The sequence below is a fragment of the Amborella trichopoda genome, chromosome 4 (genome assembly GCF_054954075.1).
Source record: "Amborella trichopoda isolate Santa Cruz 75 chromosome 4, AtrichopodaSantaCruz75HAP2 v2.0, whole genome shotgun sequence".
Taxonomy (NCBI): domain Eukaryota; kingdom Viridiplantae; phylum Streptophyta; class Magnoliopsida; order Amborellales; family Amborellaceae; genus Amborella; species Amborella trichopoda.
Genome location: NC_142339.1, coordinates 53984433 through 53999817, shown reverse-complemented (window position 1 = coordinate 53999817; position 15385 = coordinate 53984433). Strand labels below are relative to the sequence as shown.

Sequence of the window (15385 nt, the reverse complement as noted above, 5' to 3'; positions counted from 1 at the left end):
TGTTGGTGATATTGCACATAATGAGAGAGAATGGGAAGGGGGTCTAAGGGAAAATAAGAGAGATGATGATTCTGAGGCAACCCTATCCCAGCCATATTGTTCACATATCGAGTCCCAATAGCAACAATGTAGGGATGAGCACGATAGTGTAGGTGAGCATGAAGGATGGACAAGCTTCGGGGATTTTGGATTGGGAACACAACAGAACACTAACACTCAGGGATTTGGGTACAGTTAGACGCCTGCTAATATCGATGATTCGTTTTTAGATTGAATAAATGAATTGTCAAACGAATTCAATCAATGGCACCAGCGTGACCAAGAAGAAGAACGACGTCGTATGTTATTTTATTTTTAGATCGTATGTTACTAATTGTATGCTTTATTGTAGTCCATGTATGTTGATATACTTATTCCATGATAATTCTATGTTTATCCTTTTGTGTGATATAAATTAAATGATAAATAGTAGTTCATGTAGGGAAAGAACATATCAATATTCGCATATTCATGCAAAGAAATGAGAATTCTTAATGGAGTACCCTCATTTCTTATTGAATTTCTAAAAAACAATATTTATAATGAATTTTAATGATTTTTTCGGATTTTTTTGAAGCTTTAATCTGATCGATTCAGCCGAATCCCGATCCGAATCGTCGATTCGTCGATCCAAATCGATTTTTGAGGTGCCCGATCCGGATCATCGATTCGCTTTTTAAACCATTGTTAGAAACTATATGTTCTTGCACTTGCTCACTCAATATTTCTTGTAGGGTGTGGTTTCTATATGGTTGTAATTTTAAACAGTTCAATTAAAATGTACCTCCAAATTTTATTATAAAAATGAAATTTTGGTATAAATAATTTTTTGAATTATCTCAAATCAAGTAGATCTATAAACATATGAAAATTTTGAAAATGAATGGTATTTTTTACTATATTCATACATCTCATTATAGAGACGAACAATTAGGGGGTTTTTTTAGCATTAAAATAATTTTTTCCGGTGGATTTTTGAAGTGCATCAATACTCCTACATTTTCAGGTATAAACTTTTTCCTTTCTTGTGACACGCTCTTTCTCTCTCTCTCAACTTGAGCAACACCCTACATTTACTACTGTCTTAAATTCTTTAATCATTAACTGACATTGGTCCACGTAACTCTTTGGCAGGTACGTTTCTTGACTTTTATTTATTCGACCTGGTTTCTATGCGGCCAAGCCCGCATGTATAGAAACGCGGGCTTTTAAATAAATTTATTTTTGAGATGAATTTTAAGACTTAATTTTTTAAAGCAAATAATCTTTAACATGAATATCATGAATATGAAAAAATAAATAAATTTAAAAATAATAAATTAAAAAAAAAGCATTTGGACTTTTAATTGCCATATTGTTTTAAGATGGAACGCCTATTTGCATCCATCTTTACACTTTTTCTGAATTGCATATGTAGAAATGCTGTCTAGCCCACATCAAACAGTTTTCCTTATTTGTACTCTGTTTGTCCTGATATATAGATATATATTTCATACGTCCTGCAAACAAAATTGATCGGTTCTTCCATGGCTCCTACTCCTACACCCTCTGGATTTTGTAAGGGTTTAACCTTCTCTCTCTTCTTCATCCATGTGATTGCCTCTCCCCCATTTGCCTGTGACCAATCCAACCCTTCCACATCCTCCTTCAAATTTTGCACAACTTCTCTCTCTATCAATGAGAGGGTGTGGGACTTGATCTCTCACCTCACTCTAGAAGAGAAAGTCTCTCAGCTAGTTAACACTGCTCCTGCAATTTCAAGGCTTGGTATCCCAAGCTATCAATGGTGGTCTGAATCTCTTCATGGTGTCTCAAACATTGGGCCTGGGATCCGATTCAATGGCACCATTCGCTCTGCAACAAGTTTCCCTCAAGTCATTCTCACGGCTTCTTCTTTTAACAGAGAGATCTGGTACCAAATCGGACAGGTATAAGACTCATTCTCTCTCTAGCTCTTTATTTTATTTTCAAAGTTGGGTCTCAAAACCTCAAGCTTTCAACAGTAATGCTCCCCACTTGAGCCCTGGGCAACACTTTATTTCTCTTTTCTTGTTGGGGTGACCGGAAATTGTTTTCAGGCGGCCGGAAAAGAGGCGAGAGCAATATACAACGCTGGACAAGCTAATGGATTAACATTCTGGGCGCCAAATATCAATATCTTTAGGGACCCAAGATGGGGTAGAGGGCAAGAAACACCAGGAGAAGATCCCACTGTAACAGGAAAATACGCAGTGGCATATGTGAGGGGTTTACAGGGTGATTCCATTGATGGGTCCAGAGGGCCTACGGTTCGATTGAGGGCTTCGGCTTGTTGTAAACACTTAACGGCTTATGATTTGGATAAATGGGAAGGGACCACGCGTTATACGTTCAACGCCGCTGTGAGTTTGGATTTTTCTTTCCTTCCTCTCTGTCTCTTCACATTTACAGTCCTATAAATAAAGGTTTGTTTATTCTCTCTTTTCACATTTACAGTCCTCTAAATAAAGGTTTTTTGACAAATCAATGGAATTAGTATTTGTTTCTCTACATTCTGTGTAGGGGGAGAAATTAACAACCGAATTGTGCTTTTTTAGTCACACACACAAACTCTCTCTCTGATGAATTTTTTCATCAAAAGTTCTACTGATTACTGGCTCTGACGTAATTTACTTGGTGGCCTCTTTTGCTCTGATTTTACAGTGGTTTTGGTACACTAAATAAAGGTATTCATCTCTGTTTCCCACGTGTAGGCAGAAGGATTAGCACCCAAATTGTGCTCTTCATATAGTATCTGATGACTAATTTTCATGAAAATTTCTTTATTGAAAATTAATTTTCATTAAAAATTTATTCTGACTAGTAATTCTCATTATATTTGGACTACTTGTGTTACAGTCACCTCTCTCTTAAGAGATTTTTCATTGCATCTTTCTTCTCTGTCCTGAACTCCTGATAAGCGATTTCACAGAGTCGGTTTTTTGGGTGAATAAGTGGTTTCACTATGTCTTGATATGTGGGTTATTCATGTTTGTGCACAAAATGGTACTGATTCCTCTCTCTCTTGTTTTTGTCAGGTTTCTTCACAGGATTTAGCAGATACTTATCAGCCACCATTCCAAAGGTGCGTGGAAGAAGGGCATGCGAGTGGGATAATGTGTGCATATAATCGTGTTAATGGTGTTCCCAATTGCGCCGATTACGACCTCCTTACCAAAACCGCAAGATCACGTTGGGGTTTTTACGGGTAAAACGATCAAATATCTTGGTTTCTCTTTTTCTCTCTCTTTATCTATATGGACTTGTTATATCATTGCCATGGCCTTAAATTTTTTTCCTGTTTCTTTTATATCTCCCGCCTTTACATCAAATCTCAAGAAAGAGTGCAGTAGAGATGAGAGTGTTGAGATTGATGAGTGTCGAGATTGATGGTCAAGATAAGAATGGATATAATTCAAAATGAATACATTCGGAAAAATTTATGTATGGCAACAATCGGCGATGAGATTAAAGAGAGTAGACTTGGATGATTTGGCCATGTGTGCCACAATCCCAATATAATAGGTACAAGTTAGTTCAAGTGGAAGGTTAAAAAAAAAGCGGGGTAAGCCCACAAAGACATATAGTTTCAAGTAATGAAAAATGATATTGAGACTTATGGCTTCATCTTCATAAAACAGATTCGTGTAGATGACCCCAATTAAATTAATTGAGAAAAATCTTTGACGACGATGATGATCTCTCCTCCCTCTCCCATATATTTCTTCTTTTTATTTATTTATTTCAATGATGATCTCTCCTCCTTCTCCCATATATTTCTTCTTTTTATTTATTTATTTCCTTTATGTCCCTCAAGAGTTTGTGTTCTCTCGAATTTAGTCGATGTGCTAATTCATGAATAGTAATACTATGTGGTTACCTCCTTGGGTAGTTGAATCCCCACATAACACCCACATTTAGCAAAGAAAATTAGTTCACCGCCCATGATGCATGAGTGTAAAGAGAGATGATTGTATTTTGGGAAAGGGTAAAAGACTACTTAAAAAAAAAAAAAAAAAAAGTAAAAGAGGGGATCATAAATTTCTTCTTTTGGAGTTAACGTTGAATTGAATTTAAGTAGAGAAATGCATATTTTAGGAGTATTTGGATTCGATTTCATGAAAGAAGGCGATTTATTTGAAGGGTGTGGTTTATATAAGGCCGAGGCCCTAAACAATCAAAGGAGGCACATTTTCAAATAATGTCGAAATATATTCTTACAGTATAAGAAATCTTTATGATGACTTAAAAATTTATTTCCATATTTAATTATAAAATTTAAAATTAAAATATAGTATAGATCGAGCAGATCTATAAACACTTGAAAATTAATGATTTAGATAATATATTACAAGATGCATTATTTCTAAGACTTAGAAATTTATTTTTTCTCATGTTCAGACATCTTGAGGTTGAGATGGTCAAATTGAGGGTTTTTCAGCATCGAAATAATATTTTCTAATGGATTTTTGAGGTGCCCTTAATTTGATTGTTTAGGGCGCCTCACCCTTATATAAACTTTTCCCATATTTGAATCCTTTCTTAATGGGCTTGAATTTTCATTTTCAAATCTCATTAAATAAGGTGACAGATTTGGATGGGATTAAATTAATCGAAGTAAAAGGTAACTTGGTGAAGAAAATTAGTTGAAGATTGGGATTGGTAAGATATAAATGAAAGGCTCAGACGACACACACACAAAACATTTAAGGCAATTAGAAGGTCCTACATAAACACACGGAAATTTATCAAAATATGTCCGTCTTATTGGTTATTTAGCAATTTCCCATTATTAACTATTCTTGTATTACAAATTTTTTTAAATAAAAATTAAATGAAATATATGGGTTAAGTAGCTCATCTCTTATATTTATTTTGATAAATTTCACTTAATTTTTTTTCTCTTGTTGGTATGATTTAATGAATGTAAATATTTTGATTGATTAAATTAGGTATATCACCTCTGATTGCGACGCGGTTGGGATAATCCATGACTCTCAGAGCTATGCTGCAACCCCTGAAGATGCCGTTGGCGATGTCCTCCGAGCTGGTAACTTCGCTTTTAAAATTTGGGAAACTGGGGGAACATCTTGTGATCTATTGAACGCTTAAAGCTTCTTATCAATTTTCTTTATATTTTGCTGAAGCTCTTCTTCTCTGAACCAAAATGTTTAGAGAAAAGGTTGGTATGTATTCTCAATGAGGGGATCACACTAAAATTTACTTTATTGAGAAAACCAAAATACCAAAATGCCTCACATGGAACAAATCTGACATTGTTTTGGTAGTTTTCAAGCATGAGGTGATCACTAAGCTGTGTTGAAATTTCACAGTATTCACAATTCTAAAATAAACCAATATCCTTTAATCCCATTCTGTCATAATACCCACAGTCCATCTACTCACTATGTAAAATCCAGACAGAGGTCTAATGAAATTTTGCACAAAAATGAAAAAATGACCAAACTGCCTTTTTTTTGGCGCAATATCCAGGCATGGATGTCAACTGTGGAAGCTACATGCAGCAGCATACCATGTCTGCAATTCAACAGGGGAAAGCAAAAGAATCAGATGTAAACAGAGCCCTTCACCATCTTTTCTCAATAAGGATTAGGTTAGGCCTTTTTGATGGGAACCCAACAAAGCTACCTGATGGTAATATTGGGCCGAACATTGTATGTTCAAATGAACACCAGTACTTAGCTCTCCAAGCAGCTCGAGAAGGGATCGTTTTGTTAAAGAATTCTCCCAAGGTTCTTCCTCTCTCTAAAAATGCGATCAAATCGTTCGCTGTTATCGGCCCAAATGCAAACAACCCACAAACCCTTTTGGGGAATTATGCTGGTATCAAGTCTTATGGTCTCATGTTATGATCGTGTCTGCATATATGGTGTGTGTGTGTGTGATCTTCTTCTCCCTCTCTCTTTTCTCTACCCCAAAATTCAGGGCTCCACTTTATTTTCCCAGGTTGCTAGCCCATGGGAAAATATACCATAATTAATGGAGTAGCACTCCTAAGGGAATTTCTTCATTTTGGATTAGACAGATCAATTATTTCTTTTCCTATGTTATACTGATTCTCCCTCCTGTCATGCCATCATTCAGTCTAGCTTATCCTAGCAACTTATCAACCTAAATTATATTTCACAGGACCGCCCTGTAACATTCTTTCACCCCTTCAAGCTCTACAAAGATATGTAAAACACACACAATTCGCACATGGATGCGACTTGGTTGCTTGCACCTCAGAAGCATTGATCGACGAAGCTGTGAATGTAGCAAGAGCGGCAGATCATGTGGTTTTGGTGATGGGTTTGGATCAAAGCCAAGAGAGAGAGGAGTTGGATAGAGTGAGCCTTAGCCTTCCAGGTCACCAAGAGAGGTTGATTACCATGGTTTCTCAGGCTGCAAAGAAGCCGGTGGTGCTGGTGCTTTTGTGTGGTGGACCGGTGGATGTGTCTTTTGCGAAGCGTAATTCGAAGATTGGAGCCATGGTTTGGGCTGGTTATCCTGGTGAAGCAGGGGGGACTGCCCTTGCTGAGATCATCTTTGGTGAACATAATCCAGGTAATGTGTGTGTGTGCGTGCTATTTGAGGTGGGGTCTGTGTGCAAGAGAGAGAGAGAGAGAGAGAGAGTCCATTAACACTCCCATGTGGGGATTTGTTTGGTTCTAATTCCCTGGTTGGAATTTTCTTGCAGGGGGTAAATTGCCCATGACCTGGTACCCCGAAGAATTTACCAAGATCCCAATGACCAACATGAGGATGCGCCCTGACCTGAATTCTGGCTATCCAGGCCGCACATACCGCTTCTACAGGGGCCGAGAGGTTTTTCGATACGGCCATGGCCTGAGCTACTCAACCTACTCGTATGAGTTTCTCTCTCCAGCTATCACCCCACTTTACCTGAACCTCTCTCTCTATAGAGACCCCTCTCTCTCTAACCAAGACTCTGAGCATTTAATCTATGATATTGATCAGTTGGGTAGTGAAGCCTGTGATCAAGTTCAGTTCTCGACAACAGTTCGAGTGAGAAACTCGGGCCAAATGGATGGTCAACATGTTGTATTACTGTTTTCGCGGCCTCCTGTTGTGAGCAATGATGCTCCAAAGAGGCAATTGGTGGATTTTAAGAGTGTCTATTTGAAGGCAGGGGAGATGAGGGAGGTTCATTTTGAGCTGAGACCATGTGAGCACTTTGCTGGGACCTTAGAGGATGGGAGGAGGGTTTTTGAGGGGGGCCCTCATTACCTCATGGTTGGCAATGTGGAGAGGCTGGTTATTCTCGTGGCTTGAGATGGAGGGAAATAGGATTTGAAAATTTGAAGTTCTTATGCTTTGTCATTTATAAGGGTGTGGTTTGCATGAGGTTGCACCCTTAAATAATCATATTAAGGTGCACTTTCAAACTTTGTCATGAGCTGAAATTTTATAAATTTAAAAAATGATTCAAATCAAGTAGATCTATAAATCGAAAATCTTGTCTAGATATTGTGTTGCAAGATGTGTACTATTTTTTGGATTTGAATCCGTATTTTTTTCTCCATATCCATATGTCAAGATGATCAAAAAGATATTTTTCCCACATCAAAACAACCTTCCTCCAAAGGTTTTAGAGATGCACCTTAAATCAAGGTTTTAAGTAATCGACTTTATATAATCTTTTTCCTATAAATAAAGAACAATAGCTTATCCTCGCCACCGTTGGCAGTTTTCTTGGAGTGATGTTTCTGTAAGTAAAAGAACGAAACAACATTTTTTTGAGCTCTTATTTGTTGCAGATTTTAACAATTGAGCTCTAACATGTTGCGCAGTTTTTACTTGCCAAAGGTTAGAGTCTTCGCACACCAGGTAAGTTTTCAAATGCTTTGATAGCACATCACTAACAGTCCCATGTCATCAACAAACGGTTGGGATGCAATTCTTCGCATCAAAATATGGCCCATGAGTCGCCAGAGAACTGTGTGAGCAAGGTGACTCTAGTGGACCGTATGAATTGGACAGGTAGCGCTTTATACGCATCTCTCATTTTGGAGAGAAGTGTTCAAAGTGACTACGATTCGAATGTCGTATTATAGAAAAGCTTTAGCTACTCATGGATGAACTCTCATTTCTTATATAAGGATTTCTAATTAATTGATAAACCCCAAAAAATACCCCATGATTTTTTTAACCCAAAATTTTGCAGACCTACCTAGCGATCAATTCAACAAAAAAGAAAAGGAAAAAATAATTATGACTCTTAAAACTGTATTGCAGAAAAGCTCACTCGTATTTGTAGCATCACAAGCAAAGCTCCTATGAGTGTTGTTTTTGGCAAAAGATCTTATTTATTAGTAAGTTTTTTTGGTTGCAAACCATCTCCTGTCCAAAGATGTTCTCACAGAAAAGATTCGAAGAGCTTATTAACGAGCACTTGAAAGAAAGCAAGATCTAGGGGTGGCAACAGGTCGGTTCAGGTCCAGGTCTGGACGAGCACTAGAAAGAAAACAAGATGACAGGATCCTATTCATATAATTGGCTTACACTTGTGTATACAAGAAACCGATGAGAGTTCTCTTTCAGATGCATTAAGAACTCCATTTATCCCCGATATCTAAAAGTCCAAGAGTCCTTATGCAGATATGCCCAATTCAACTTTATACGAAACCACCACAACTTTTACAAATGCATAATCGGTTATAGAAAAGTTCTCGAAAATCCATAGCAAGGATCAGTCCTGCTAAGGAGGAGAGAGAGCAACAAAAATGCACATTTCATATGGATAGTATGTACATAAATCAAACCTTTCAGTTCATTAATCAAATTCTGCGAGCATAGGACACAAAATTTGATCGATCATATTTTTGAAAGAAAAAAAACCATTGAGAAGCTGCCGAGAAATATTGGAAGGTATACCCTGTCTATATTATATAGTCCAATGGAAATGGAACACAATTTCCATTGGGCTCATGACCATCCAACAAAATGATGGACGATTATAGGAGTGAGAGGTACCAATTATTGGGGTCATGTCCTGCTCTAGGAGTTTGCCCTCTCCATCACCATCTATCTTTTCGGAAAACAGTCATGACCTCAACCATGGTACCTTGGCCTGCACACTCTCACTTTTCATATTTCTTGGGCAGTAGCTCAGCTGCCCAAAGAACGATTTTTCCAATCAAAACTACAAGTTACTGCTCAGTCCATTCTCTTGGCTCCCTCTTAGAATAAGTAAGATTGCTTTCACAATGGCTCCTCTTATAATCATTAATTTTGCTTTCACAATAATTTAGGTCGAACTCTTATCAGAAAGGCAAAGTGACCTACAGTAATAATGATACAATATATGAAAGAGAAATTAAATGGTTTGTACATGCCGGGAAAAAAAACATTGGCTATAAAAAGTATGTTAAATGAATCTATGCGATAACTTAGCTCCACTCTCAAAAAACGATTACCAGATTTTCTCGACCAATTTCAGGCCAAAGCTATTCCATTGCATACAGAAAAGGGGCCACACCAGGAAAATGAATTTCAGCTGAATTTCCCAATCTCCATTTTCTTCTTGATTGCTCGTTGGCCATGGTATATGAATGAATCAATTATACCAGAAACAGTGAAAATACCTGAACACAAGCAGAGAGAAATGTACGTGTTAATTCAAATAAAAGCATGAATTTTCCTATATGATTCTTTTGTTTTTCAAGGGAAGAGACTCAATATAATAATGAGCATTTCTTTCCAGGCGATGCCTAAAAGTTGAGGAGTGCTATAATGCTACTCAATCACATTAACAATGACCTTTTAAGTCCAGTAAATGATCCACAAACAATTGACTTAAAAGGTCCAGCAAATGACCTTTAAGCAATAGAAAGTACTATGGGTTCACTTGTAATATATCAGCAAGAAAAGCAACACACCCCAAATAAAGTAAATAATCATAACATCAAGGGTACCTCCAACTATAGCACAAACATTTGTCAGGAAGTGCAAGAACGAAACGTGCGTCTCCACAAAAGTCACCTACAAAACAAAATAGTTCGTGTTTAGTTTGTAGAGAATATTTTGGAAGAAATATGAACTGGTTCAGGGTACTTTCATGGACTTAAAAGTGAATAGAAGAGTTCATCAACAGAGGAAATGCACAGAATAAGTCCTATTTCACGAAGAAAAGAAAGCATCAGCACTAAGTTCTAGATGCATTCATTGTTCTCTTAAGCACCAGCCTAGCACTACAAGGAAGCAAGTGGGCAGCATCTGCAAAATAATTGATCCTTCTCCAAGAAGGCGCTAGACATCCACAATAAAATAAGAAACACGGCTTACTAGGGAATTATGTAACTCCCAACATATGTTGCCTCTGAGAACTGTGTCACAAACTAAAGGGGGCGAAAACATGCTTAATCTTTCCACCCTTCTTCACATCACATAGAATTAGGGATATTGGAATAAACAATGCTATCATGGTTACATGTGAAGATCTCATCCTAAATGGTCAGCCACTAGTAGACAGACATGAACTCAGCACACTACTCTCCGGTGATGGCATCCACTTAACAGATACATGAGATGCTCACAGGCACAATTTGATCATGGAAACCCCCTTCCATAACTCAAAATCCATGAAAACCCCCTAAATATTCCAGCATTTGCCAATCTATCTCAAAGGAATAAGACTCCACTTGAACAATCTAGCATTTCACCAGCTCTAAGACCACCTTCTCCCCGCCTGCACCCCCCAACCACATCCTCACCTCTTCAAAGTCCAGACATTCTTGGGTTTGGAACCTCCTGATACATGCTAATCTGAAAATACCAAGAACCTTAAGCACAAAGACCCTTCACAAACCAAACACCCCAACCCCAATCCCAGCAGCGTCATTCCTTACATCCAAAAAATATAAAATAAAAAAGGAAACCCAATTGGAGAAAATACTGGATCATCACAATAATCATCATCAGAGCCTTTTCCCAACTATTTGGGGTTGCCACACAAATCCTGGTCTGCTATTCTACTCTATCAAGGGCTATACCTTTAGTGAGGCCATAAGTCTCAATATTTTTTCTTACTACTTCCAACCATGTCCTTTGGGCACCCCTTGCCCTTTTGGAGTCTTTTAGTTGAACGAACTCATACCTCCTAACATATGTAGTACTGGGTTTGCGCTGCACATGTCTAACCCGCCGAAGTCTACATTCTCTCATCTTATCGCCTATTGGAGCCACACCTAAGTTTTTTAAATATATTAATTTCGAATTGTATCCCTGGTTTTCTTGCCACTCATCCATCTCAACATCCTTATCTCAGCTGCATTCATCCTATTGGTATATTGTTTCTTGACCGCCCAACAATGTAGCCCATAAAGCAAAGCTGGTCTCACAGCTGTTCTATAGAAATTCCCCTTCAGCTTTATTAGTATGTGGCGATCACATAAAACTCCGATTGTACATCTCTACTTTGCCCACTCAGCTCTGATGCTATGTGTGATGTCTTCATCAATCTCTCTATTTTCTTGGATTATTGACCCAAGATATCAAAAAGGCATTCTTTTTGGTATTTCTTGGCTGTCAATCTCAACTACTTCCTTGTATCTACTCCTATTATTACTAAACTTGTATTCCATCCATATACTCTGTCTTAGTCCAGCTAATTTTAAAACTTTTAGATTCTAGAACATCCCTCTAAAGTTCTAACTTTGTGTTGACGTAGCTTAGGGTTCGATCAATCAAAACTATGACATCCACGAACAGCATACACTATGGTACCTCATCTTGTAGGTGCCTAGTTAATTCGTCCATAACTAAGACAAATAGGTATGGACTCAATGTTGACCCCTGATGTAGACATATCATTACTAAATCTTGTCTTTCTACCAGTTGCTCGTACAATAGTTAGCACTCCCTTGTATAATCTCTCACCAAGTCGATATAGCATCTGGGGATTCATTTCTTTTCCAATCCCCACTAAATTAAATCTCGAGGCACTCTATATTAAGGCTTCATTTACATTAATAAAGATCATGTGGAGGTCTTTTCCCTTCGCCACACACTTCTCACTCAGTTGTTTAAGTAGGAAATTAGCCTCAATCGTTGATCCCTGGCATAAAACCGAATTGATTTTATGATATACTTGTTTCATGCCTTAGTTGCTTCTCAATCACTCTCCCTCATAAGTTTAATCCCTCAATAGTTTGCACGGTTCCGTATATCTCATTTGTTCTTCTAAATAGGTACTACAATACTTTTTATCCATTCGTTTGGCATTTTCTTTGTTCTCAACACCTTGCTAAACTTGGTTAGCCAATGAATGCTGATCTCCCCTATGCACTTCTAAACCTCTATCAGGATACCATATGCTCCTAAAGCCATTCCTATCTTCATCATCTTCAAAGCTTCTTTCACTTCCGATATCCTAATCTTACAAGTGTATCTATGGCCTAGGCCTTCATTTATGCCTACAGTTTCTTCTATCGCCATGTTCCTATTTTGTTTTTCATTTAATAATTTTTTAAAATAAACTCTCCACGTTTCGTTGACCTCTTTATCTTTCACCAAGACCATTTGATCCTCACTCCTAATGCATTTAATATGGTCTAGATCCCTATATTTTTTCTCTCATTTATACTAATTTGAAGAATCTTTTTCACCTTTTCTTGTTCCCAATTTAATGTATAAATTATCATATGCCTTAAATTTAGCTTTATTATTTGTTTAGCACTTTTCCATAGTTTTAAAAAGCGGACCGCCCAACGCCTAGGCGGTCCAGAAGGCCTGGGCGATGGCCAAACTAGGCGGATATCCCTGGGCGCCTGCCTGAGCGCCTGTGCACCTGCCCAGGGCCGACACCCTGGCCAGGGGAGGAAATGTGGCTCTTTGAGGGTATTTTTGGGTCATTTTTTTAATACTAAAGGGGTAAAATTGTAGGTTTTAGGTTCATTTGAAACCTAACACCCATTTGAGGCTATTTTAGAGAGATAAAACCCCAAAAAGAAAAAAAAAATCTACTAGACAACCCAGGTTCTGGGCGCCGGCCTAGGCGTTGGGCGGCCTGAACCCCACTGACCGCCTAGGTGCCGCCTAGTGCTTTTTGAAACACTGCATTTTTCTTAGCATTTTTATATTCTTCTAAGTTTTGATTAGTTCTATTACATTACAAAGTTTTATAACATGATCGTTTTTTGCTAATGGCCTTTTGAACCTCATCACTCCACCACCAAGTTTCCTTATTGCAATTTCTTTTCCCTATAGTTTCTACTAAAACGTCTTTTGCCACTTTCTTAATACAGTCAGCTATCTCATTCCACATAACATTGACTTCATGTTCAGAGTTCCATTTTTCTTTTTTAACTAATTTGACATAAGTCTATTTTTTCATTTCTTAAAATCCACTACCTAGTACTTGGATACCTATTAATTTCACCCATTCTCTTCCATCTCTTTATGCAAATGTCCATAACCACGAGCCTACATTGCGTAGTCAAACTCTCTCTTGGGATAACCATACAATCTTTACATGATTGTCGATCTACCTCTTTAATTAGGAAGAAGTCTATTTGGCTTTTATATGATTCACTTTATTGGTTATTAAATATTCATCTCGCTTTTTGTTCCCAGATAAGCCAATGAAACCAATTATGCTTCTTGTTCCTCTATATCATTTGCTTAAAACTAGCAATATTTAACAGCCAAATATTAATATCACCACAAATGACATTAAGTCTCATACGATCACAATAACTAGAATTTCAACATTCTTTCAGGAGACACACCTTAATTGGAGAGAGGTCATAAAAGAAGAAAACTCCAGGAAGAGTTTGACCATGACCAAATTCTGAATTCCGGAAGTGCTCAGTAACCGAAAACTGCATGTCCAACAGCAAGTTAATACAAATTTTTTATCATAAAGTCTACAAATTTGCATTTTGGAATCATAACTCAACCTGATTTGACTGGATGGTATTCCCCTTGATGTCAGTGTAGACAGTAGGAACCACCTGAGCAAGTACACCACAAACATACATGAACTTCCTGAATCATAGCCCTTCAGAACAGCTACTGATAAAACATTGAATAGATCATAAAGGAACTTATATCACAAGCTACTCATTCTAAATACACGTCAGATAATCCTTCCAGAATAAGAAAAATATTGCTAAAACAATCTACAACTAAAAGGTCTGATTCACCTTCCATGGTATGCTATGATAAACTCTAGATGGTTACAAACTACCAAACATAATAAAAAGATGCAAGAAAAGGAAAATGCTAACACCGACCTTTATGAAGTACTGGTACATTCCAGATGGTGCTTTTTGCTCCCAATGAACCCTGGAAGTTCCAGAAATTAGGACCAGGTTGTTACATATAAACATTCAGGTAAGTTGCACAGAGAGATCCAAGTTAGGTGATTGGTGCAGCTTACCCATCAAGAGGATTGACTGCACCCGGAAAATAATCTCCAAAAGCCAGTCGATTTATTTTGTGGCTTATCTATATCATACAAAGCAGTTAGAAAAGACATCCTAAAAATCAATAAACAAACTGGATAACCACCAAGAAGATAAAGGCTTACGATACTCAAAGGGGGAAAAGAAAACCCTGCAACATAAAAATTTGAAGTCAAGGATAACATGTGAATACTCACATTAAAATTGTCTTTCTGAAATGCCAATAAATCATGCACATGAATATGTGATTGTTGGAAGCTTTTCCCAGGAGCGAAATGAAAATTTCCAGCAACCTTATTCACTTCCAGGAACCCATAGATGTTGCATCCTTCACCATCTTCCTCTTTAATCCTTTGGAGAAAACCCTCTCTTTTACACTGGAGCCCCAATATATGTAAGTTAAAATCATCAGCAGTAGCATAAATCTTACTTCATATATATAATGACTAGTAATTGAATATGCCACGAGTCCATTTTATGGTAGGGGCCCAAATCCCACTGACATACCACTTTTTTCTCACCAAAGGATAGGGGTCCAAATCCCGACTGACTTACAACTTGAGAATGACCTGAGGCATTGGCGGTAGTATTGCCAAGCTCTATGGTGAGGTCTCTGAATCCATTCTCACCAAAAGGTAGGGGCCCAAATCCCCACTGATTTACCACTTTCTTTTAGGAAAAGAGCCTGGGCTTAAGTGGTTAGCGCTTGACGATTTGCAACGCTACATTCTAGGCTCAATTACTACCAGGGTAGGGGCCCTCTCCCACTGACTCACCCAAAAATAAAAAATTGCCACGAGCGTAGTTGGCATCTTACGTGAAATAAGGGTGATATAAGATATTACAGACACGTCAGTTTGACATATAAAACAGCAAGCTGTTGAATCATAGCTATAATA

The 15385-nt window shown here is 37.7% G+C and overlaps 2 protein-coding genes across 4 annotated transcripts in view; one reads left to right on the top strand and one right to left on the bottom strand.

Moving 5' to 3' along the window:
* The first annotated feature begins 1382 nt into the window (after positions 1 to 1382).
* LOC18421965 (Glycosyl hydrolase family protein) lies at positions 1383 to 7515 on the top strand. 3 transcript variants are annotated; one of them, XM_006826889.3, is made up of 7 exons: positions 1383 to 1967; positions 2118 to 2420; positions 3096 to 3265; positions 5010 to 5107; positions 5551 to 5901; positions 6208 to 6624; positions 6758 to 7515. In XM_006826889.3, the coding sequence occupies exons 1-7, from the start codon at positions 1566 to 1568 to the stop codon at positions 7351 to 7353; spliced, it is 2337 nt and encodes a 778-aa protein (XP_006826952.1). In that variant the 5' UTR covers positions 1383 to 1565; the 3' UTR covers positions 7354 to 7515. The 3 variants fall into 3 exon arrangements, 2 of the variants coding, with proteins under 2 accessions (XP_006826952.1, XP_088721814.1); XR_016054829.1 differs by having other exon boundaries at positions 1409 to 1967; positions 5551 to 5810; XM_088865688.1 differs by lacking the exon at positions 5551 to 5901 and having other exon boundaries at positions 1409 to 1967.
* Positions 7516 to 9276: 1761 nt separating this feature from the next.
* Positions 9277 to 15385, bottom strand: part of LOC18422483 (uncharacterized) — a 30606-nt gene continuing 24497 nt past the window's right edge. Inside the window, exons 7-13 of the mRNA XM_006826888.4 lie at positions 14684 to 14863; positions 14462 to 14529; positions 14316 to 14367; positions 13980 to 14033; positions 13809 to 13901; positions 9996 to 10062; positions 9277 to 9665 (exon numbers count right to left, since the gene is read on the bottom strand). Coding sequence (XP_006826951.1) covers positions 9574 to 9665; positions 9996 to 10062; positions 13809 to 13901; positions 13980 to 14033; positions 14316 to 14367; positions 14462 to 14529; positions 14684 to 14863 — 606 coding nt within the window. The 3' untranslated portion in view covers positions 9277 to 9573. The remainder of the gene's footprint in view (positions 9666 to 9995; positions 10063 to 13808; positions 13902 to 13979; positions 14034 to 14315; positions 14368 to 14461; positions 14530 to 14683; positions 14864 to 15385) is intronic.

Excerpts from the sequence above, each read along its gene's own strand:
- LOC18421965 (XM_006826889.3), top strand. The coding sequence starts at position 1,566 with ATGGCTCCTACTCCTACACCCTCTGGATTTTGTAAGGGTTTAACCTTC. Across the intron at positions 2,421-3,095 it reads GTTATACGTTCAACGCCGCT|GTTTCTTCACAGGATTTAGC; the intron begins GTGAGTTTGGAT and ends TGTTTTTGTCAG. Across the intron at positions 5,108-5,550 it reads TGGCGATGTCCTCCGAGCTG|GCATGGATGTCAACTGTGGA; the intron begins GTAACTTCGCTT and ends CGCAATATCCAG.